This window comes from Battus philenor, unplaced genomic scaffold (assembly GCF_028537555.1).
Source record: "Battus philenor isolate CCGP_79_NKW_IND1 unplaced genomic scaffold, ilBatPhil1.0.hap1 SCAF_26, whole genome shotgun sequence".
Taxonomy (NCBI): Eukaryota; Metazoa; Arthropoda; class Insecta; order Lepidoptera; family Papilionidae; genus Battus; species Battus philenor.
The window spans coordinates 7,575,698-7,601,946 of record NW_027181689.1 but is presented as its reverse complement, the minus strand read 5'-3'; the positions used below and the strand labels follow the sequence as shown (position 1 = coordinate 7,601,946).

At 33.5% G+C, this 26,249-nt stretch overlaps 1 protein-coding gene across 3 annotated transcripts in view; it reads left to right on the top strand.

The window, feature by feature from the left end:
- The window catches only part of Ptp69D (Protein tyrosine phosphatase 69D), a 58,026-nt gene extending 33,180 nt beyond the window's left edge, over window positions 1-24,846 (top strand). For 2 of the 3 annotated variants that reach the window (XM_068768687.1, XM_068768689.1), the window contains 23 exons: window positions 58-800; window positions 1,382-1,561; window positions 2,073-2,179; window positions 3,188-3,329; window positions 4,073-4,152; window positions 4,360-4,497; window positions 5,215-5,499; window positions 5,907-6,016; window positions 7,207-7,316; window positions 7,403-7,530; window positions 7,891-8,035; window positions 8,859-9,044; window positions 10,591-10,802; window positions 11,671-11,774; window positions 12,706-12,848; window positions 13,553-13,744; window positions 14,863-15,012; window positions 15,849-16,026; window positions 17,061-17,176; window positions 17,358-17,489; window positions 18,283-18,449; window positions 19,675-19,810; window positions 20,596-24,846. In XM_068768687.1, the coding sequence (XP_068624788.1) occupies window positions 58-800; window positions 1,382-1,561; window positions 2,073-2,179; window positions 3,188-3,329; window positions 4,073-4,152; window positions 4,360-4,497; window positions 5,215-5,499; window positions 5,907-6,016; window positions 7,207-7,316; window positions 7,403-7,530; window positions 7,891-8,035; window positions 8,859-9,044; window positions 10,591-10,802; window positions 11,671-11,774; window positions 12,706-12,848; window positions 13,553-13,744; window positions 14,863-15,012; window positions 15,849-16,026; window positions 17,061-17,176; window positions 17,358-17,489; window positions 18,283-18,449; window positions 19,675-19,810; window positions 20,596-20,667 (3,956 nt within the window). In that variant the 3' untranslated portion in view covers window positions 20,668-24,846. The remainder of the gene's footprint in view (window positions 1-57; window positions 801-1,381; window positions 1,562-2,072; window positions 2,180-3,187; window positions 3,330-4,072; window positions 4,153-4,359; window positions 4,498-5,214; window positions 5,500-5,906; window positions 6,017-7,206; window positions 7,317-7,402; window positions 7,531-7,890; window positions 8,036-8,858; window positions 9,045-10,590; window positions 10,803-11,670; window positions 11,775-12,705; window positions 12,849-13,552; window positions 13,745-14,862; window positions 15,013-15,848; window positions 16,027-17,060; window positions 17,177-17,357; window positions 17,490-18,282; window positions 18,450-19,674; window positions 19,811-20,595) is intronic. The other variant, XM_068768688.1, reaches the window with a different exon arrangement.
- The last annotated feature ends 1,403 nt before the right edge of the window (window positions 24,847-26,249 follow it).

Here is a 26,249-nt window from a genome sequence, read left to right as displayed (position 1 = left end):
TAGCGAGTTCACTTTATAATATAAAAATAAAATAATGTCACTTTTATCTTCCCACAGTCTACAAACCGGGTGAAGTGAAGTGGTGGAAGCGGGCGAAGGAGGACGAAGCGATAGATTTAGATACGGCACCGGCTACACGACTTGACCTAAAACAGATCGAAAGCACATACATCCTCCACATCAAGAGCCCTGAAGATAACGGCACTTATATTTGCGAAGTTTGGGATCCAGTGACCTCTACAAACATCAGCGGCGAGATAGACCTTATCGTATACGCTGCGCCACTCGTTGTTATAGACAAGGTGATACCGATCAGCGCTTCTCAACTCTTCCTGAATTGGACAATACGTTCATATAACTCGCCCATCAAAAGCTACAATTTAATGTACCGAAGGTTGCCTTCAACTGATTATAGTTTGTATACAAGAGAAAAAATCGGGGTGAAAAACATTTCATTTGTTATGGAGGGATTAGAAAACTCAACGGCTTATCAACTCAAACTGGAAGTGACAACTGCTTATGGACAGAGCAAGCCGCATGTGTACGACACGACTGTGAAAACTTTAAATAAAGATCCAATTTTCGTTCCAAATATTTCAATAAACGGATTCTCCGCAACCTCAGTCACTATTGGTTGGGCCCCACCGCCAGAAGATATAGCGGAGTTGATACACTATTATATATTGGAGGCCAGGAAAAATGATGAAGTGGCCCCGAGACGGGCGTATCATTCGAGGGACAGTAGGAATCTGCCATATATGTTTGATAACTTGGAACCGCACAGCACATATGTTTTTCGGGTGAGTTATATTTTCCTAGTGCTTTTAAATTCTTTCTTATTCAGTCAAACTTTTCATTAAAAATAATACTACAGTTAGTAGCTAAAACATAGAAATAGACGATAAATAATGAAGATTTATTGCCAACTAAAGTGACGTAATGAATGGTAAATCATCCTAGGTATAGACGCAATATTACAACTGTGTTGAACTAGGAGGTATACAACATATAGATAAGAGATTTCAATGTGGATGTTGCTGTATAGTTGCTAAACTGATGTGGCCACATAGCGCGCAGATATGATGGTTGCTAGGGCCATAAGGTTCTGGAGTTAAAACCACGTACCGGCAAGTGCAGCTTTCGACACCCACCCACCAGAGTGACAGACATCCATTCCAATGTTATTAGTAGAAGCTGGATGCAGGCCGAAGCGGCAAATAAGCAATAAATTTATGTGGCTGACACATTTCCAGTAGTAGATGTTCTTCGATAGAAATGTTGACGACGAATAACTTTTTTATATACAGAAAATTTGTTTTTACAATAATAAGAATAAAGCAACAATTTTACATATTATCAAACAAATGGTGTCTGTTTACAGGTCCGCGCTTGTTCAGATTTTACAAAGCGCTGCGGCAACTGGTCCGAGGAGATGAAGGCCATTACTCTTGGCGGCACGCCTGGTCGACCGAGCAACGTCACCATACAGTGTTCGAGCGGTTTCATGAATTTGACTTGGGACCCACCTTTCAAACTTAACGCTGAGATCAAGGCTTACAGCGTAAGTATTATGTTATAAGCTTTAAAGGAGTTACAGATATCTCATTTACTGTTGATTGATATATAGTCCCAATCCAAAAACCAATGGTTTCAAAGGTAATAAATCATGTGATGATATAGCAAGAAAAAGTCAAATATTATAATTGTTTTTATTTATCTGTCCCTGCAGATTTTATATGCTAGAAGTTATTGGTTTGCCACATTCCAATGTGAAAAAAATAAATTAATATAACATATTTCAAAGTGATCACTTTATACATGGTGATAGGAAATAGGTGTAAAAACTTTTAAGTTTTTTGCTAAATTAACTATACACTCATTTATTTAAAGATTGTAAACCTGTAACCTATCATCCTGTATAAATTTATGTCAATGCTAAAAGCTAAAGAAAAGAACACTTCATAAGACTATGATTTGGGTTGAAAAACAAAAGTGTTTGTTAATATATAATAATTCTTGTATCCGAGTCTTAATTGGAACAAAATAAAAAACTATGTTCGTTGCGCCTTCAGATGAACCTGAGCGGCATCGCAACCTTTAAAGACCGCTATGGAAGGCTCCAGAGGGAGCCGTGGGGACCCATGTATCGGTCTAAACCCAATGACACCCGTAGCGCTCGGTAAGTAAAATTATTGTAACTTGAATGAGATGTAAGACCACAGCATTCGATTGACCATGCGGGAGCTGGGTCGATCGCGTTGTAGGGAGAGAGGTCGGTTGCGGTTCTCGGGGCTGACGACTGGCTTATCAATTTAAATATTCCAATGTATTGAGGTCAGTTACAGAGAGAAAGACTTGCATATACTTGAAATCCCTCTAACAATCCAAACGATTGGCAGTGAAGAAATTTCCCATAGAACGAGTGAAGGCCGCTATTGGTAACTGGCCTCAACATTTAAAGGTTCATAGCCAATTGAGACCACTTTGAATAAGCTTTTATGTTTATAACGATACTATATTAATGTGTTAAAGTAACACACTGCACTAAAAATAAATGTAACATACAATAAAATATATATTTTTTAAAACAATATTTTTGGTAAAACTAGGTATTTGTATACATTATTTTGGGTTTTTATGTACAAAGAATATTAGAGATGAATATATAAGTATAAGAAAACATTTAATTTTATAGTAAATTCTCACTCAATATTAATAAAACATTTATTTATTTAACTATTGTATATTTTATATTTCTTAGACCGAAGTAAAGGGTTTCTGATTTGTATATGTGTCTTTGATATGCGTGTATAGTGTACATAGAAGGGTTCAATATAAAACCATTCATTATTTCTAAATCAGCTCGTCATACTAACGCGTTTTTTCAGTCCAGGAGCTTATGCCTTTTTCGAAATTTTTAGCATATAGTGCTACCGCTGTTCCGCGTCTTATGAAACAGTGGCAAGTGAAAAGAGCATAGTCGATGATAAAAGAGCATGAGCGCCGCTACCATGAGCGTTTACGGCTAACTCACGTAAGCGATACTTTCCCTCTTCTGGCCGCAGTTATAACTAAAGCGCTGTACAGTGGTCTAACTCAGTTGTGTATATGAAATAACATGGTTAATATTATATGCTTATAATAAAAAAAAAAAATTTTGTAAAATAAAATGAAAATACTTTTGCAGTTTCGACGACCTACCGCCAAACACGAACTACACGGTGCGTCTCAGTGCTGTGACGCGAACGCAGCGCCGCGGCGAAGAGGAAACCAAGCGTTGCAGCACACCTCCCGCGCAACCCCATCCTCCTCGACCGCGTTGGTTTAAGGTATGAGGTCTATATTTATATGGATCAAGTAAAAGCCTAACTTACCGATATAGCTCAAATAATTTCTAGTCGAAGTGACAGCGAGACACATCGTTTGTGCAACCAAAGGCTGTTGGGGTCGAAAGATTCTCAAGTGGCGACCACAAGCCGGGAGACTTGTTATAGGTAAACCCGACTGGTCTATCCAAAGCAGTACAAGACTGGTCATCATTGCGATTTTTGTCCGATGCCTTGGAATGGGCGTATATCAGCAGACATGACGATGATGATAAAGTAAAAACTCTCATGTTGGGATATAGAAACTAAAAAGAACCTAGCAACTCCAATCACAACTATCATACCATGTTACGTTATGAACGTTTTTAACTCGATTTTAATTCACGTAGTGGATCTATTGTAGATATTTCATTTCTGTGAAATTGATAGCAAATTATATATTTTATATTGATATATTTATATATATGTTATAATACATTTAAAAGTATGTTTGCAATTAATTCGAATTAAAATTTGGATTTAAACATTGGATACACTTATTTTATCAAGTTTAAGTTGTAGAAAGAACTTGTGCAACAAAATAGAATGTATTTGGGATTGACAAATTGTTAAAATTGTAATATATAATATTACATAACAAAAAAATTTTTTGGGCTTAAATTATGTCACAGAATAGCTAAATTAATATTATCTTGAATTAATCTTAAAACAATCTTGTAACAAAAATTATATCTTTTTGTTTTCAGATAGTGGAAAATGATAAGTACTTGTTAAGATTAAGTTTGCCAAGGCTCTCGGAGAGGAATGGACCTATTTGTTGTTACAGGTAAAATTAAAAATTACATATTAATAAGTGAATTATTAATAATATATAATGATTATTGATTATTAGACAAAATTGTCTTTATTATAATTATAGTATCTTTTCTGAAAAATAATGTCAGTTGGTAGATGCTTTTTAGAATTTTTCGTCGAAGGATGTGTTGTTTTCAGAATCGAAATACGATTGTTATTCTTATTGAATTATTTTCAGAATATTCATGGTGAGGTTGCTACCGCGTTCCGATTGGGGTAAGCTGCCGTCTCCACGCGACATCAGTATAGTGGACTATGAAGAAGCCCATGGTGTACGACCAGTGCTTGGGGCCTATATAGCTGATGTTTTCTCACAGTGAGTTATCTATATATTAGAAACAGTCTTAGTAGTGCTTTGGAAAAGGCATAATGTCAGTAGCATTATTTTGCTTTATTTTGAAGAATCTATTTAACTAACAATTTTACGACAAATAGAGAGATATGACGCCCTGGTGATTAAAGCTACAAGTCGTTTTGTGAAGTATTTAAGTCGTTATTTATACCAACAAGACTGCCACAAGTTATTGGCATATCAAATTCCAATATTTCCAGAGTGATCACATTGAACAAAATTAACCGAAATTGTGTAATAGCTTTTTGCTATAGTAAACAATAATTAATCCTAATTTGTTGTAAACGGAAATTTGAAAACGGTTGTTATTATAATATTATCACTAAGTTATTTATTATTTCTGAAATCACAAGTTTTTCGAGCTGTACCATATATTAATTGAAAAGTAAATGAGCTATAAATGTACGTAATAAAATAATATGACGTATATAAATCATACTGTAAATATAAAAAAATATTAAAATTGTATGTAATAACATCATTATAATTGCGATGATTCCGACACCTTACAGTGCACACAAGAAGGTGTAGAGCTATTCATTGTATCGTATTTTTCTCTATTAAAGTTTTTTCCATAGTAGGATTACATATTATACACCTGAATATTTCATCTCCGTTTATAAACGTAGTAATGAAATTAAAATAAATGACATTTATTTATGGTATATAATTCTGTTTCAGTGATAAATTTCCGCCGGGTTATGATGTCATAGAGGTGATAATGGGCGACGATAAACCAATATTCAGCGCTGATGACTCCACCCTACACAGCGATATGTGCCGCCGGTGCCTGAGGAGGCCCAGGCGCCCGTACTTCGATATTCCACCACCGAAGACAACGGTCACCACCACTCCCACTACTACGACGAGAGATGAATTCTTCGACGAGGAAGATCTCTCGACTTCTGAGCCTGAGGAGATAAAAAGAGATAGAAGGTCATATCCTGACATTGATAGGAGTGATAAGTAAGTATTTTGACTTGATTAATCCGTCTTTTATTTAAACATGCTTCTGTACTCTGTAATATGCAAGCTATCGCAAACAGTTAACCAACTGTCTTGTAAAACATGCGAATCGCCTTTAAGGATGTCACCGCAACAGAACAACGCGCTTTGACAAATGTGACCACAACAAAGAGCGTGCCATTTGATACGACGCGCAACTTTCGGAACTCTTTATGATGTAATTGACATGGGTATATAAACGGTCTTGTAATTTTGTCACTACAAGCATTCTGTATGGAATATGAGGTTTATTTCACACAACAGCGTGTCTACTTCTACATATCTTTACTTGGCAGTAATTATAAAAATTTCATATATAAAACATATGAATTAAGTATAAAAATACATGCATTCAATAATTGTTTCAGTGATTACACAAGAAATCCGATGATGGGCGACAGTGCGGACGACGATTTCAAAGTCAAAGATGGCTTACTTGACAATACGGCAAATTATACGCTGTTTGTTGAAGTCATTCGTGAGTGCTTTTGAACATTTTTAAAATTATTATAATCATCATGTCATCCGATAGACGCCAACGCCAAGATCACCAGGACTTATGCTACGTGCTTTAAGCAACTTCTCGACTTTGACTATGTCGTTTGTCCACATTTTCAAAATTAATTCATCAATTAAATAGAATAATCAAAATTATGCATAGAAACATTACAGCGAATGATACTAAATATTGGTAGGAGTTTTCTTACCATCTTTAACCTGACTCTCTATAAACATTACGCGCAAAATACCAGTTACGCATGGAGTGATCTGGGCCCTGTTGCTTCTTCTCCGATAAACACTGTGTAACACAATCTGTCTATTGCATCTGGGTAGTGCCGCTGATATAGATTCCATCCTTGTGCTCCAGAAACAGGCTATTCGAAGGGTCCCCGAAAATCAGTAAGAAGTAAATTGGACACTAACATTCTCACAATACACTCACAATATATTTACAACAACTTAATTTATGTACATAAATATCAAAATAAATTAAGGAAAATAGTGATCTTTAATTAAATTTGCTATATAAAAAAAAATTTGCTATACCTGTCATTACTTGAAGTATCTCACTATAGGTTAGTGTAAATGATTTTGTAACAAAGTAGTAAGCTAAACCTCTGCCAAAAGGCACGTGACTTTAATTGAGAGTTTGTTCACGACAAAGATGTTTGGAAATTAAACATTCTATTTTTAGGAAAAAAAATGTTAGAATGACCATAAGAAAAATAAAAAAAACAAAAAAAAATACAAAATCCACTGAGTTTCTTGTTAAAACTAACGTAAATTTAACTTTAAGCTGAAGATTATAAATTATTGTAACAATCCAATGCCCATAAAAAGATTTTCGAATAAAGTCGAGTCTTAAATTTGTTTTTACTTGTGATATTTACATTGTGTATGTCATATTTCCTGAGAGAAAAATTGGTTGTTGTGTATGAATGGTATGCCTTGAACTGGTCACTGTAAACTTAATTTTCTAATCATGATTCATTTGCGTTCTCAAAGTAAAGATATTGGAGTTACAATGACCGTAAAGCGTACTATATTTGATTAGTACTTTATGTACTATAATTGTGTAATGATTATTGCAATTAAGATATGCATTGTTTCAAGTTGTAATTAGATAATTATAATTTTATTATATTAATAAGTGTGTTTTTTTAACAGCGGGCAGACTTCAAGATGAGCCGGTATATAGCGAGTACGTGAATGTCCTGATGCCGGCTCCAACCGCAACCGCTTCCGCGCCGCCTGCAGCCCTAGAGATAGCTTTACTGGTCAGATTACTTTAAATTCAGATTGTAAATTTAATTTGTTCTATTTCTTTTCTTTGTAACACTAATCGAATAATTCTTATTGACAGGCAACATGTTCGGTAGTAACTCTGGTAGTGTTGGTGATGATCGTAATCTGCATAGTCCAGACGCGACGGTCACGGAAGCTGCCCCCGCACGCGCACGTCGAGATGAATCCTCTGCAAGTAGCGCTGAGGTATCTGTAATGTACATTGTTCTCTTCAGAATGTGTTATGTTATGTCGGCTCGCTATGTACAACGTCTTGACATCACAATGTGTCTGTCCCGCTCGCAGACAACACTACAATTGCCATCTATACAGATGATATAATGGCCCCCACTATTGGGAACCTCGCGTTCCACTTCCTAATTTTTTGGGAACATGGATTTAATGTTCTTTATTAAATTATTCACTTTCTTTATATTATTTTAATACTATATATAAAAAGTTGAAGACTGCTTTTTAAATTGTTAGAATACTAACTTTAAATTAACATTATTACTAGATAAATGTTCTTAAGAGTTTGAAATAAAGTTTATTACTATTGTTTATTAGGTATGTGGTGGGTTCGTTGGGTGGTCGGCAGCAGTTGATATCGGCGATCCCTCCGGACATGCCGCCCATAGCGAAAGAGGACCTCGCAGCTGCTTATGCTGAAAGACAGGCGGACTCCGATTATGGTTTTCAGAAAGAATTTGAGGTATGTTACCTGTTTTGCCTTTTTTATGTGGATACAAAACCAAATTTATACCTTTGTTAAGAGTATTACAATAATTTTAATAATCTTGGTGTTAAAACTTAGCAATTGTAGATTTTCATGATGGACGAGTACATTTATTAGTGAGTTTGTAAGTCACAATTTGTCAACGACTATTATATTACTTTTGTTTCATTGATAATTTATGAAATTCTATCTTTAATCATTTCAATTGTGTAATTATGTATCGCTGAAACATTTTAAGTTGCATGTATGAGGAAATTATTTGATTTTATTATGTATACACCAAACAGAGGTCACGACCTTAAGAAGTGTTTACATGCATCTGAAATTTGTACTGTACAGAAGTGTTTTGATTTATATTTAACTTATGATTGGCGTGTTCTTGCATTGATTTTCGTTTCCCCTGTGTTTCTTGGACAATAGTGAAAAGTGAATCTGAAGGATCTAGTATAAAATAGTATGGGAATGTGTTTACCTAACAATACTACGATCGTTTCTCTCTTCTCCGTGCTGTCAACAATAGGGTTAAAAGAGCTATATGTAAACTCTGTTAGGCGAATAAAGGACAATGAACGATATAGTTTTTGTATTTTTTTTGTAAAATCAATGTGTAGCTAATACATGTTAATGATGGCGTTTTATGAACTGTATTGTTAAATTTTCATCTTCAAAATTTTTATAATTTTTCTCAACATGTTACTAATATATTTTGTTCATTAGTGTAAAATAACATACAAATCCCCGCGTTTACCGGGGCGTGTGCATTTTGACTGTAATAAAAATGGGAAACCAACAAATCAAGTTGTTGCAGATGCTACCCGAATGCTTTCCGGATCGCACAACACACGCTTCCGAAGCGCGTGAGAACCAACCAAAGAACCGGTATCCGGATATTAAGGCCTACGATCAAACCCGGGTGAAACTATCGCAAATCGACGGGATATCCGGGTCAGATTATATCAACGCGAACTACGTCATGGGATATAAGGTCAGTGTTACAATAAGAAATTAGTTCCAGCTTTAATTTTCATATCAAATTTGTGTTTGTTTGTGGTTAACAAAAATTCTTAACTGTAAAATAATATAAAATTATCATAAAAAATGCTCCCTATTATTCTGTAATAAAGTTTACTAGCCTTTCTAATAGTTCTTAATAATCTTGTATTTCACGTCTATTTGTTTTCCGTAATTACTTACAACTATTTCTATGCTTTGTAGTATAATTATAGAGATTGTTCTTCTTCCTATGTAACTTAATTCTGTCCTGAATGTAGTTGAATTATAGATAAAGATAATATTCATTTATAGGAACCAGCACAACCCAAATTAAATTTTTTGTATTGAACTGTATTCGTCAGACAAAGTTAATCACAGAAAATGTATAATTTAATGGCGGAGTTAAAAATGCGTTTATAGATAAACAAAATGTAGTTCTGTCGTTTGCAGTGCTGTCACGTTATCTTGTGATGATCGTTGCTATATACACTGCAAATTAGCATGTTTTTAGACTGATTTATATTTAAAATTATATATGATATGCTATAGGGATTGTAGACTCAAAAATTAAAACATTCGATTTTACAGAAAATTTTTCATGTGTCAACACACTATTTCGTTTTTTAATTGCTGTCGCCTATTACAATCATCAGCCCTTTTACTTACAAAAGCATGGTTAAAAAAGCACTATATTACCTTTGTCTGACTAATTCTTCAATCAGTTATTTATTTCTTACTAATTCTATAATGAACGAGACTGAATCTTTCCTTACTAATCTTCTATTCGTTTCCATTAGGGTCAATAGGTTTCTTATTTTCATAATGTAATTTTATTGCTTGAGCTCCTTTATTTCCTAACAATTTCTAATAATGGGAAACTGGTTTATGATCCCAAAGCTATACAAATAAGTAACAATTAGTTGATGTTGTAGATCTGTGTTAAATTTTTAATAATTACCGAATGTTTTGTGTTTAACTTGTGTTGTCTGTCCTATTCTGCTTACAAAGGATCCAATGGAGCCTAATCAGGTACTGCATGATCGTCTAACTTATACTATGCTTCACCTACAAGACTCTTTTTCATGTTTATATCTTCTCTTATATTAGTGTCATATTTATTATTGTTTATATCCTATTTTAATGAATAATTTTTTTAATTGCTTTCCATATATTCACATGATATATAAGTTCCTTAAAAAGCGCTGTGACTTGTTCCACAAACCTAATGTAGATCAAGTTACACTTTAAGTCGTGAAGATATTTACGTTATTATCTATTAGGTTTAAAAAGTTATCGTTATCTATCAATCGCTTGAATTAAGTAAAAGTAAGCTTTTACAAACAATTACACTTTGCCTTTAGTGAACACTTGAAAATTATACTAACTAAAGTTTAATATAAGTGATTTTATAAATATGGAATTAGATTTTTGTTGAAAAGTTACTACCTTGCGATTTATAATTATATTACTTCAAGTCTTTATTATTCTACAAGACGAAAAAACTTAATCGTTTTTTCTTCTTGATTTGTCTCCTCTAGGAACGAAAACAGTTTATCTGCGCCCAAGGGCCAACTGATACTACCGTTAATGACTTCTGGCGCATGATATGGGAGCATGGACTCGAGCTGATTGTAATGCTAACAAACCTTGAGGAATATTCTAAGGTCAAGTGCTCCAAGTATTGGCCTGATGATAGCAGGGGACCCCGTGCGTTCGGCAGTGTCTGTGTACATCATGTTTCTGAGAAGAGGTGGGTGCTATTATATCTTTTATTGAAAAAAGATTTGGTAAATTTATCTCATACAATATGTTTGTAAGACAAACAAAACCAGTACTACACTGCTATGCGTAATGTGTTGTGCAATAAGATAAATACCTTACTTGGGTTTCAAGAAGAGAGTGGATAATCAGATGCATACTTATTAAATATAGGGCTAAGGAAATGTGGCAATGGCTTCAATGAAAGACTACTACAATTTTTTGTTTATATAAAATAATACAAATTTTTAGTAGTTTTTTCATAGTCTATTTTATTTCACGTGTTGTGATGTGTTCTGTATGTTCATCTTATGATGGGTTAGTCGAATTTTTGCAAATTTCATTATTACTTACCCTCGTTATAATCACTTGTTAATCTTGCATGTGTTGTTATATTTAGAATATTGGTTACACGAATGCATTTTTTTTTTAGATTTAAACTGTTGTGGAGGCTTTAGATTAATTTACAAAAGGAATTATTTTCGGAGTAGGACCACACATGAATAAGTGTAGTTTATCGACTCACTTTTGTAAGCATGTAGTCACATCCATCTCAAGTAGCTGTTTTGGGATTTTTTCTTTCGGTATAAAACGAACGCTTCGATAGTAGTAAGCCAACACTTCAATATTTGTTAAGTATGCATCTGAATATCCGATGGTATTGGTACTTCGTGTAATATTATTTTTAATTAAGCAATGTCGTGCACGTTGTTTATAGTTTGTAGTTTTACATTTAAATGCTTCTACTATTGATAATAATTTTTATGTGAAGATTGTGTACATTTAACTTTACTCTTAAAAGTATATTTTTATGTAGTTGTGTTGTCAATAGTGTTTCAATGAATAACTTTAATTTCTAGGTACTCCGATTACATTGTAAGGGAGATAAGAATTTCCAAGCAACCCCTTAACTCAGACGGTCAACCTATTATTGAAAATAATGGAATCGCAAAGAGAAATGGAGGTATGATTCTTTGTTTTATTCTTCTTTCTCAACTGTTTGGTTTTTGACGGTTGTGATCTTCTGAACACGGAATAATATTTGTCTTCAATACGCTGCACCACTTGTTACATTTTTGACGTTGTTGAGCCTTGTATGAAGTTCCATATTAACACCTGATTGGATTTGATCCAACCATCTGATGAGACTGACTTTTAGCACTGCATTATTAAGTCTCTAAAGAAACTACAATTACATTGTGTATATCACTATTTTTTATAACAAGGCTAAACGTAAGGCACATAGTAATAATAGGTATAAATTTCATTATAATTTTAATTTTGCTATTTAATAGAAATAGGGTTAAGTTTCAGTCGACGTTAGACCTCACATGGATGCGATAAAGTAAGGGAAAGCTATAAACACTAAATAAAAAATCTTAATTGGTCGAGATGTTCTAGAGTTATACACGAACTTAACGAACACCTCCTAAATCTGGTAGAATTTCGTAAATCCTCTTCTTTGCTTATATCTACTCGTCAAAATGGATAAACATATCAAATTTCAAGTCTATATATATATTTAATCTAATATATAAAATTCTCGTGTCACGGTGTTCGAACTTGAACTCCTCTAAAACGGCTTGACTGATTTTTACCAAATTTAATATGCGTATTCAGTAGGTCTGAGAATCGGCTACTATCTATTTTCTATACCCCTAAGTGATAAAGGTTGTTCACACTTAAAAAATTTTTTTTGTTTTTTTACGACAATATTTTTTTTTAGTTTTTTATGATACAGCATACAAGAATACATACAACCATAATTTAATATTTTCACCCCTCTACGATCAACCCTTATTTTTTATTTGTAAATTAAAATATCAATTTTTTTTTGCAAAACAACGTTTGCGGGATCAGCTAGTTTTATTATAAACAACGTATGTATTACATAGATTGCAAGGAAGCAGCGGAAGGCAGCCATCCGAACTCACCGCAGACACGCGGAGAGGCTAGACTAGTGCGACAATATCATTTCCTAATGTGGAAGGACTTTGCCGCCCCAGAGCATTCTTATTCCATTTTGAAATTTATTAAGGTAATTCAAAATTTTATTGACATTATTGAAATAAATTTTTATAATTCATTAAATGTTTTACCCATATGCTGTGTTATGGGCATTGAAGCGTTCAATTTTACAAATACAAATCCAAAACATTTCTTAGAACAACAAACCCAATATGAAGAAAAAGAACACTTACTATTTATAGGTAATGAGAATATAGAAACCTATGTATCTATATAAATAGTAGATTTTTTTCAAATCGCGAGCGAGCAAGCGTTTAATTTCTAAATTAATTGCTACCAAGCGGGGTAAAAATAATGTTTATATTTATAATTTTAATTTTTAATACATGAGAACATAATCTGGTCATAAGGCTAGCAAAGGAAAATAATATAATTTGTGCTTTTAAATTTATTATTACATCCTTCTCAAGCGACCGTTTCTAAAATATATTTTTTATATAATTTCGCGCGGTTGTTTAAAAAAGAGTACTAATTTCTTTCAATATGTGGCCATTGCCGTTTGACATTTTGTGAGTCGTTTACAGAATCGTTGTTAAAGATAACAAGAACATAAAACGGTAGGGATTCTTAGTAAAAATACATGATTTAAATTTTATTTTAATTAATTTTCTATTAACCACTATCTATCTCATCATTCGATTTCAGATTGACGCTGATTTATGGGACAACGTGAATGAACAAATTTCAAACATTTTATTTGAATATTATTTACAGAGAGTCAACGAAGCCTGGTCGAACATGGTAGGCCGACCAGTAGTGGTGCACTGTTCTGCTGGTGTCGGTCGCACGGGCACACTTGTTGCGTTGGACTGCCTGCTGGAACAACTTCGCGCCACTGGACAAGTTTCGGTGTTCAATACCGTTGCGGAACTGCGTCGTCAGCGGAACTTCTTGGTGCAGTCACTGGTTAGTACAAGTACAATCAAAGTTTCACCAAATTGGTAAATCGTGAAGATTCTCTTTATAAAAGTAATACTCCTGGTTCAGTATGAATACACCGAAGAACTTAGTTACTTGGATGTTACATAGTTGGTAGATTGGTATTATAAGAGTACCAACAATGGGAAGCCTTACTTCGTCACATACTGATGTAATGCCAACTTTTTATAACCTTATATGTCAATTATTATACTTTGAAACCGTGTAGTACTTTTTATCATTGATAAATGTTATTTGCCTGTTGGCATTTACAAATTCAACAAGAGAGAGAAGTAGTAGTATTATTATTGTAATCTTTCAACAGCATTTTTGTAACCAAGTAAAGAGATCATAAGTCTGTAGTGGGCGTCAACAGTTTTAAATTAATCTAGAAACTGTTTTACACATAGTCTATTTATAAGGTGCTAAAGTAATAATTCATTTATTTTATTTATATAGGTACAACTGATTACTATAATGGCATTTTTAAGTTTATTTCTTACCGATCATGGCATTTTTAACCAGTTATTTTAAGTAGCAACCACCGCGACAAGAAATTCTTACCGCTAGAATCTAGGTTATGAGACAATTCTGTGAAATTCTTGTAAAATTTGTATTTCAAGATCTTACATACCAATGCACTGATATAGGCATGCTTATCGCTTATCATATAAGTGCAATATCTTCCTCTCATACCATTGTATTTTAACTTGGTATATGAATCTTAACTTAGTATCTAACTTATATTTTTTATCTTAACTTATTTAAAGTAAGATTAGCTTTTATAGGAACTGCTGACGGAATCATTGCTTTAATTAGATTTTATTATTTATTACATTTATATAATTAAAGTATATCATGTATATCATTAATGTATTTATATATGGTGTTTTTATCTTAGTGATTAATTTCCCTTTCAATGTGACGAGACATTTTTATTTTGTCTTATATGATATTAATTTGTTTCACTTACCTTCATTAAGTTATCTCTTCGCCTAACAGTTAATATAACAGATAGAATGACTTTGGTATTGGGTTTGTCGCTGTACATAAATTGTATAAGATGTGTTTTAAATAAATTAATTAATAATGCATGTATGTTGTAGAAACAATACGTGTTCGTATACCGCGCCCTGGTCGAGTACGCGCACTACGGCGATACAGAAATACCAGCGTCGCGCCTCAAGAGTTCCATCGACCGGCTGCGGAACACTCCTGAAGGCGCTGACAAGTGCCTCATGGAACATGAGTTTGAGGTAAACTTTGTTACCAGTAAAACTATTTTTTTATCGGATTATATCGCTGGTAACTAGATGACTTAATAAAACTTGGATATCACGTGCTCTTGCATACCCCAGAATACCTCCTTGGGAGCCGCAGGTTCAAAAGCTCGGTTTTGATGAAGCTATCAAAGCAGGGCTACCACCAATAGCATTAACTAAAACTGAATTTCGGAGCAACTACGACATATGGACACCGTAAAGCATTCGTAATGTCTGGAAAATAATAATATCAATAAAAATACAATTTGTAATTTTTTTGTTCGCCACAATGAATTCGAGATTTTACTGTATTTTATGACAGTTGTTTAACAATAAATGTGTATAAGATATAGATGTCTACCTCGTTGTGTGTTATGCATTATATACATATTGTACATTTGATATTGCTATTGTATAAATTTGGCTATGTATTAGTTTATTGCGATAAAAGTGTAATTATTATAACTTACTACTCATTTTTTTATGACGACATTCACTTTGAACAGATGAGAAATGTTATAGTGACAAGGCTTACAAAATTCTTCTTATAAAATTCTTCGATCAAAATGTGAAATTTTTAATACATTTAATAAATTAAAAGTAATTACACTTTAATTACCTTTTATTAATTATTATTTAGCAATTTTTTAAAACCATTATGAGTGTCTTAGGTGAATAATCCATAGTGATTTAAAGGTGAATTATGTTTATAAATGAAAAATAATGGCGGTCACTTCATTTTTAAAATTTATTTTCGATTTATAGTTTTCGATAGGCATGATCATATACATATATTTCTTATATTCAAATTTGTAAAAATATTGTTACAGAAAATGATGAACAGCCCAGTAGCGGAGTCTGTGAAATCTTGCGCAGCGGGCGCTGGTGATGAACTGCGTGCCAGGAACCGCAGCATCGACTGCCTGCCGTACGACCGTAACCGCGTCATACTAGCTCCCATCCCCGGCCGGGACTTCTCAACCTATATAAACGCATCGTTTATTGAAGGTATATAGTTAAAATATTAAACATGACTTATTATTTAATGAATGAATGAATGATTAACCGATTTTGTCTTAAAAAGCGTAGAAAATTAACCTAATGTATTAAATGGGAACCTTGTATCAGAAATTATGTGCTTGGTATGAAACCTTGTTAAGTCCGTTGGAATACGATTCGTCTAGGTAGGCGGCTTACAACCGGACCTATGGGAAATATATCAATATATAGGGTGGCCTATGTCAAGCAGTGAAATGTTTATGAAGTGAGTAAATATTGATTATGATGTGTTCAATAATTTTTGTTTATTTACTTCACAATACTACACAAAAAGAATATAAAGTTAAATTTCTACTGATAGGCCGTATGTTTTATGGCCGTAAGTGTTTTTTTACATGATTAATTATAATAAAATAGTTAAGGCATATATAAATTAATTGGTAGCTTTGTATGAAAATCTACCATAAAAATATTTGTCTTAAATTTTTAGCCACGGCATATAAATTAGCGCTATTTTTTTTTGTGATCTCTTCGCGTCAAAAATTGTTAATATGCATCTTGGTTGCGGCCTTTACTAAACGTTTCTAATGTAGTATATTACTATAAATAAAAACTAATTGACTCTTAGATTAATAACACTTTATGTAATAATTTATAGCTGTTAATGTTTCTTTATGAGGTCGAATCAGATGGCCAGGTTGGAGTGGCAATGGGCAGGCTACATAGCGCGCAGAATTTGAAAAGATGAAAGATGTTGCTGGCTACTGGAACTTTAAAGGTTTTGGTGCAAAGACATTACCAAACATAGTATAGGACCTCCATTTACAGGGTGGACAAAAAGCTTTGTTAAGGTCACTGGAAGACACTCAATGCACTTCGATCCCTATGGGACCTTTTAAAAATCTATGCGAGAGGTCTAAGTCCAACAGTGGACAAACTTTGGCTGAAATGATAATGATGTTAATAAATACAAAAAACGTAAACTTAACTTTGTATAATTATACCCTGTGATTATTATTAAGATTTAAACATTTTGTTAACAGCCTACGACAATTCCGAAGGATTCATCATCACACAAGATCCATTGCCCAATACCATAATGGACTTCTGGAGGATGGTCTCTGAACATAATGTGTCAACCATCGTAATGCTTAGTGAGGTAACTTACATTGCTATGACAACCTAAATGTTTCAGTACTTAAATTTAACAATTTAATCTTTCCATACGTTCAATTTATTTCATGAACCTCTTTTAAATGACTTTGCGTTAATTAAAATATATTTTAGTGTAAACTGTAGATGAAATATGTACGTAATAATGTTTATAATTTCATATGTAGCTCGGAGAAGGCAAATGCCCGCGCTACTGGGACGACGGTACAATTCAATACGAACATATCTCTGTACAATATGAAGAGAGCGAATCTTGTCCCTACTACACGCGGCGACAGTTCAGAGTCACTAACAACAAGGTATAATACACGCTTTTGGACTTTATTGTTGTCACTTATGTTTTTGTGATATTGCTTGTTATGGAAAGAGCTTTTGTATCGAAAAAATCCGTGTTAAGCGACTGAGTATATCTGCATGTGCGTAGGAAATAATTCCTCTTTTTAATTTATCTGTAAATTATTTACTCAAAAAACCGTCTCCATAGTTGTTTAACTATATAATAATTTCGCTGAATGGCGCTAGAAGTTCGTTGGAAAACACTGGATGTTGAATGCGTCCATCCGGTCCTTTTTAAAATCTAAGGGGGAGGTCTATGTGAGGCAGTGAAGAGCATACTTAAATGGTATTGGCAATGTCATACACATATGATTTTTTATTTCTTGGGATGATTTACTGGTGTCTGTTTAATACAAGTAATAAAAATGTTTTTTTTTTGCAATGCATACAATCTTAATCATGTTATGCTACTATAATCCCAGTACATTACATTTATACAGGTTGATCAGTTACATGTGTAAAAATTTTAAAAGGTTAAATACCTCTTTGACCAGCAAAAAGCTCTCAAGTTTTAAGACCTATTTCCAATTATCTTGCAAAAAGCGATCACTTTGTTCAAAATTATATTATATATATATATATATGTGACATTGATTTATTTTTTCTGTCGGATTGTAATTTATAATGATGGACATATATAAGCAACTGTACATTCACATCTTTAAATCATTAACATCTATAACAGTAGTTAGTAGAAAATAGAGTATTTGATAGTGATTGTGATGTTGATGGTTTAATTGATATTTATATGAACAGAGTGGCGAGTGGAGCAGTGTGCGACAGCTACAGTACCAGGGGTGGCCGACGGCCGCGGGTCATGTGCCCGAGGTGACGCGTGGTTTGGCCGAACTGGCCGAGTTGGCTGCACCGCCGCTGCACGTACCGCCAGACACTGCGCGACGACCGTTACTCGTGCATTGCCAGTAAGTTTTAAAATTCAAATATAAAAATTCCTTCAAAGTACGACAGATAAGAACTCTTGTTTATGATATACAAAACTAATACGAGACGTTCACAGTAGAGTAGAGTTGGACTCACGATTTACCTAGTGCAGTGTGACTGTTTCTGTCATCAAATAAACAGTTACTCTGATCTCTGTTCCCAGTCCGGCGTAAGGTATTTCTTTCCGATACGGTCGCTCACAGGATTTATTATTTATTATGACTTTTCCACCTGTTCGGTTGAAAAGCCACAGATATGAGAATAACGAGATAAAGGAACTTGCGACTACGTATTTTAAGTATTATAAAATACTAAATTTAATAAACATTTAAATAGCCTGAAGGCAATCACGTCTGTCTTCTTTGAAATCATTGTAGTAACTTTTAGTAGACAAAAATACTTAAACAATTTTTTTAATCCAGCAACTCCATGAAGGCCGAGTCTTAAGTGCAGTTTAGTTTTAAAATATCAGGATTGGTTGATGACTTCCAAGCAACAAATATAATAAGTATAAATTTCAAATTCGCAGGCGTTAAATGTCCTGAAAATTAATCATGAGGTCCTGATAATGTTCATGGCTTGGCCACTACAATTTACACTCTGAACATCTTATAGCTTTCAAAAGTCCTTTTGAGCCTGTTTGTCTCACTTATCTGTTAATTAGTCTCTCTACCCGTCTACAGATTCATACAGTTGTCTCATAAAAAAAAAAAATTATCCGAATCTCGTCTAATAGTACGCACTCTCGTGTACGTAATAGAAATGTTTTAAGCACATTATTCCGAATAATCACTGCAAGAAACTGGTATAAGGTATTAAATTTTTGTATTGTATGAGATCATGTCGTGATAATCAGCTACGGATTAATTTTTTACGTCGACTATTTCTTGCTGCCGTCATAACTTTAAGTTGAAGGACAATGGAGGAGCACTATATGATTCTATTTTTTATTTAATAAGGTTCTTCCAGCATTCTTTTCATAACCTATACAAATAGTTATTGTAAATGGTCTTGTATGAAATAATAATGTTAATAAATAAAAGTTTGCAGAAAAACTTCACTGGTCCAGTTTTTTATTTAAGGATAATCAAGGAGCCTTTGCCAGAGAAACACATACATATATTACCTACACGGCTACTTTGTAAAACGGATCAATCGCCTCTTGTATGTCATTACATGACATTGAATTTATATTGTCCTGTCCAGTCTCGGGACGGAGCGGTCGTCGCTGTTCGTGGCGCTGTGCATCCTCATCTGGCAGCTGCGCGTGGAGCGGCGCGTGGACGTCAACTGCGTCGCGCGCAAGGTGCGCTCGCAGCGCGCACGCACCATCGACACATTTGTAAGTAACCCTTCTAATAGATATACTGTATTCACCGAAAAGACTTAAAATAGCATTGTTTCAACCTCGTTATTGTAAGGGAAACGGACAGATGTGCGTTACCCACCAATTGTAAAGAAATGTAAAGATGCGTTTACACGAGACATCTTTTTGAGGTTGTAACAATTCACTATCAGTGTCAATATAAATTTCTGAAATTTATTAAATAAATATTTTTTTTCTATTTATACAAACAACACGGCTCGTATTTCTTTTTTTGTAAATTTATGATATTTTGTCATCACTGTAAACGTATGTTTACGTCATTTTTACTTACTAATGCGATATAGTTTTGCATTTCACCTTTGTTTGGCAAATACAGTTTAGGTCTACTATAGACAACGTTATCTAGGATGTTGCGCTTCCACTTCTTAACCTTGGAATATGTTGATATAGCTAAATATTAATCGCGAAATATCCCTACAGTTGATTTTGCAGTAGTTACGGTCTATATATATATATATATATATATAAATATATATATATATATATAAATATATATATATATATATATATATATATATATATATATCAAGTGTATCACAGTGTTGACTATGGTGCTGAATCTTGGATGTTTCGATACCTATTTGAATAATTGTCTTTGTATACAGTATTTAAAGACAGACTGCTTAGAACCGAAAAATTATTTTCATCTATATAACATAAAGTCTAGTTCTACATGCTTTAAATACAATATTATTAATATAACATATTTATATTGTTAATATAACATTTGTTTGTTACAGTTACAGTACGAATTTTTACACCGTGCCATACTGAATTACGCGGAACTGCATAATCTACTCGAAGACAGTTAAACATCACGCGCAATCGATTATAGTTTTTATGTTAATAGCTCATAGGGTTGAGACTCTAGAGGCATTTCAAAACAAGAATGTTTCTTGCCTTCTGTGACAGAATGTTTTAAATACCATTTTTGTATGTGCTCAACACATGTTTTCCGAATGAAAAAAAATATTTGTTAATTATTTTATTTTTCATCAAAATCTTATGATGTACAATTGACATTGCATTATTAAAAATATTGCTCATTTATTCTATTTAAAATTAGGTTACATTATATCTTTTAATATTTAGTTCACGCAATGATTCGATCTATGATAAATGTTCTGAACATACATAAAATACAATTAATTTGATATATTTATAAGTTAAATGATGTATTTGTTCGAACCGTTAGCTCAATAAACTTGGTTGTATAGCGCATTACATTAATTTCGTGAAGCCTAAATTAATTCTGTTTAGTGAATATGAACCGCCCGTAGATGATAGAATTTAACACAATTTTCCAATCAACTCACTCTGCTATATATCTCCTGCATTCGAATATTAGATAGCTTTCTTGTATGTATGGGAGGGAATGATTAATTTTGCAGTATCGTAAATTTAAGTATACTATAGCTAAGGTACACTGTCCATATCCGTGAAATAGTCTGTAGTACTACCGAAACCGCTAGCCCGTGTTATAGTAAAGCGGGTAGGTGCGCTGAAGTACCCCCCCTCCAAAGATGCTTTAAGGCGCGGTAAAGAGGTTCCGGTAGCACTATAATACATCGTTTCTTAATATAGAAGTAGATCTGAAACTTTGTGAACGATTCGTAAATTAAATGGTATATTATTTACGATTTGTGAGTTCCTTCATTGTAACCCAGTTGTATATGCTATATTGTATAGGTTGTCTTTGTTATGTTTTGTAAAATTATTATAATTTTTTTTATATTGCTAGGTTGGTATAAACGCGTGTACCAATTTGTAAACGTGTCCAAAGAGAGGTCTGTGTGAGTGTGAAATGTAATATCGTAAAAAGAATTATACAAATTAAAATGAAAAATAATATTTTATGTATTTATTATTGGTAATAGAAGCCCAGCGTAGGGCGTGCGCATTTGTTTTATGTTTAAGTTATTTATTCTCGACTATTGGTGAATAATTCTCAATATAATGTTGTGAATTTATATTGTGAATGATTTTTTGATACGATTTAAGGCCAAAAATGTAACGATACCCCGAAATTAGCACAAATAAAGGCGTGTGCATACTGCATTACGATTGTTGTGTATCGGCGAGTAAAATTATATAAAATCATGTAAATACAACTTCACAAAAGACTTATTATTATGAATGTCATGTTATTTTGCCAGTGTGCACTACCTTAATAGAATTTTTGATGTATTTACTATTATTTCGATAGGTTTTCGTTTATCGACAGGACGTGGTAGCTCTGTATCTATGTCTCGTTTTAACTTAGGTTAAGTTATGTACATTTAGATTTTGTATGGGCGATATACAATGTAACTTTGGTCTGAGAGTGAATGTAACGCTTTGGTTGTTAACTGCGATGATTCAATTGACATTCAATTATAGCCAGTACATATTTTATCAATTCATACAAATGTAAGAGGATACACTTATATTGTTTTTCCATTACATTACATGCATTTGATGTAATTTTTGGAATATCTTTATTCTCATAGGTAAATTTTAATAGTGAATTTATATAAACCAGTTTAATATAAAGTTTGTGTCAGATGTTTTACTTTGTGCATATTTGACACATTCAAGCCATTGGCTATTGTCGGAATTTCTCAAGGCGATCGAATTAGGAATGAATTAGCGCTGAAGATTAAGTTTTGTAAGGGTCCGTCAAGATCAGCTTATACCGTCTTGTTAAGGTTTCTATAGCTGGATCCACGCCACTTCCATCTGGACATATTTAGAATTTGTGAAGGCCTATATAAGAATTGGACGTGACGATGATATTTGATAATATCAAAGTAATTTCTAAATTTTAATATTGAATCATCGCAGTTGTATGTATTGTAAATAAACTGAAGGCGTGTGCGGGTGGGATGTGGTGAGCAGGTCTTGCATTCGACTCCTGATTTATAAAAGCTTTAAGATGCTAGTGGTTCTATTCGTAATATATAGTTAGGCCATATCAGTGTGCAGCATTATATTTAAAATTAGTAACAATTATTATTTGATCAAAAATATCGTTAAATAGATTTTATTGGTATAACGCGAAAATGGGTTTCAACAGAGTAAGCGTGCAAATGCTAGTCATTTGAGGAGTGAATGATAGGACGACGGACGTATTTCAATAATAATCTGTCTTCAAATATCTCGTGTGTGTCATGTTGATCGCGTACATCTCTACATAACGCAATCGATCTCAAATCACTTGTGTTCATATTTAGATTAGAATTCGTTTAATTTTTAATGTACTTTGCAAGGTATTATTACAACTGTGGTATATTTTATGCGTTCGTCACGCAGACTGATACCTTAGCGATATCGAAGCAGCATAAAATAAAAATAATAAAAAACATTCATCCAAAGAAGCTAAGTTTGACTTCAATAAAGCCATTAATGAACTCTACAGCTACTGAAAATTAATGTAAATAAAAAAAATGTATAAAATTGTTTCCATTATTCAATCGCAATCAAAATATACAAGTGAATGTAATATGTTAATATGGGAAAATAAACGTGAATAAGATAGCAACGCTTTAGCTTAGCTATCGCTACGGTTTTGTCCGTGTGACGTCAGCTTTGTTCACCGCAAGATAGTCATCGACTGATTTTAATGTAAGGGGAGTATGCAAGACCCGCGTTCGACTGATCACGTGTGGGTATGCTTTTATTATATGAAGCTACGGGAATGTTGCGACTTTTTTATATAAATGAAAACCTAATTCTTAAGTTAGGTTAGTAAAAATTAATGAAATAGAGACAGCGATGAACGAAACGATGTTTTGTCGCCTCTACAAGGGTACCACTTTATACATTTCAGAATTGTTTTATCTATTCAAAATTATAGATTCTATCCCTTTTGATTAAAGTTTTTCGATTTTATACAAATGTACCACCATTTGCTACAAGCAAAATCATTCATTTCATTCATCACTCCAGTCAGTTCGTTCCTCGCTGTTTGACAAAGCCCATCAGTGGGTTGCAAATGTATTTTGTATCGCGTAAAATTAATTGAAATAGCTTATTTGTAGTCAACAGGCTTACGTATATTGGCTTATTTGACTGTATCATTCATTTTTTTTTGTAGTAGAAGATAAAGAGATTGAGAAAGACGATCAGTACCTCGTGTCATATGGAATCATTGTGAAAGTTTGCGGTATTATGAAGTGTGGCTATTTTAATCTTTATAAAAGGAAATGTTAACAGTTGTGTATGTTTAGGGTACTAATATCCATAAAATTGAATATGTAATATAAATAAGTTTTTCTTTAAATTTCTCTGTACTAAAGAAAATAAGAGATAAATCTTAAATTTTGAAAAAAGATTTATAAAACACACGTTTATTAAAGTTATTTATTGTTAACAATAAAAAACTAAAAACTTTATAAACATAAATCAAATTTAGATATTGCACTTAACAGCTGCATTACCATTTTTATATACATTCGCAAATATTTCATATAATTTTTACAGTATTAAATTCAAAAATCTATTCGTAGTGGTATTTGATTTGGCACGTCGAAAATGTTAATGTTATTAAGAAATCGGTTTTAACAACTAATATATACATTTAAGCTTCTGTATTCTTAAATGATTTTTATTTTGTTTAATTAACGAAGAACCATAGTTGCGTCGTGCCAAAGGAAATATCGGGTACTATGTCACTTATAAATGCTGTAGTTTTTTTTACTAGACATGTGTTGTTAGGAGTTCGGTTACATTTTGATAATGAAACATATCTGTTGTCAAAGATCAAGAGCCATACTTCATAATAAAGTAACTAATGCGCCCGACAACCAATATAAAGCTTGTCAGCTTGTTTGTAAATATTACCGTAAGCTCTCGTGTATTTCGCGCAAACGCAACTATGACGGCGTTAATCGTAAATATAATTTTTTGTACCTAAACGTTAGTCGCTACGTACGAGAATATTGGTTCTATCCGTATTTTATTTTTGTAAATAATGCAGGTCATGTAATACAATATTTTTGAAAATATACCAATATTTAGAAATTTGTTTATTATTTATCACCCTCTGTTACCCTGTTTTTAATTTACAGATATTGTTTTCAGGGAACGGCTATCTGGTTCATTAACTCTTTCGTTGTGAACAGCGCTTTTGCCGCTCGACTATAGACAGTTTTTCTCAGCGAACAGCGCCTTATGGCGCTCGGCTATAGACAACTTTTTTTCAGCGAACAGCGCCTTTTGGCGCTCGGCTATAGACGCTTTCTTACAGCGAACAGCGCTGTGCATTTGTTTTATATTATCGTTTCAATAATTGCATGATCATGGTCATTAATTTGTTTGTTACCAACGCGACAGCTGCATACGCTTCCTGTGCGGATATTTATTCACATAACCAAATACGTGTCGTTCGTACAGACTATCTACTATCGCGACGGCCGTTGTGAGAGTAATTCATTTTTAGGCGCTCCGCAGCGAAAGGATTAAGATACAAAGCATCTAAATAGATTAATAATTAATTTACATTAAAAAAATATAACCTTTACTATCTCTGTGGAAATAGCTATTTCCAGCTCATTTGCTAGCTTACAGTTTAACTAGTTATGAAAAGGGCTATGCTCCGGATTTGATAATCGAAAAAGTCGACAAACATTCTTTTAGAGATCGTTGACCCACCGGTTGGCTGGATGCAAGCCGCTTTCTACCAGTCCTAATAAAAATGTAGGGTGATGCTTCTCTAACAAAAGGTTATACAAGTTAAATAAATAGAACGCCAGGTCCTCTGATGTGAGATTGTCATGGTCCAAAAGGATGCTGTTGGGATCGACAGATAACAAATTCCACTTTCATCGCGTATGTATGGTTCATACTAGTTTTTCCGAGTAGTAGTGCTAGCGAAACCGCAGTAGCATGCTTAAAAAAGCGCTGCAAGAAAGAAGTGGGGGAGAAAAAAATAGGTCGTCGCCTTCGCGTGCTTTGACGGATTGGTAACGGAGCTGCCGATAATTCCTCCCATATAGTAACGCGCGTACAGTGATTTCGGTAGCATTATTCCACATCTTCCATCATCGGCATCACAGGTGTTTTGAATGGGGCACTATCAATATAGTTTTTTCTGAAAAGGATGATGGATCGACGTGACGTGATCGTCTTGTACCATCAAGATAACATTGTTCGGGAAAAACTTTAGCAACGCGTTGCCTGTGACGGGATAGCTACTGTTAGTACAACGTTAGAGAAGCTGTACGAATATAGTCCCTGGAACATACAAGCGGGTATTGGGAAGGAATCCCTCATAATCCAAGATGATCGACATAAATATATGACACATCACAAAGTTGTAGAAGAGTTCTACAAGAAAAACTTTTTAAAAATCTAGTGTAATAATTTTACTTCTATTTTATATTGGCAAATTTATCAAGATTTTTAAAACATACGG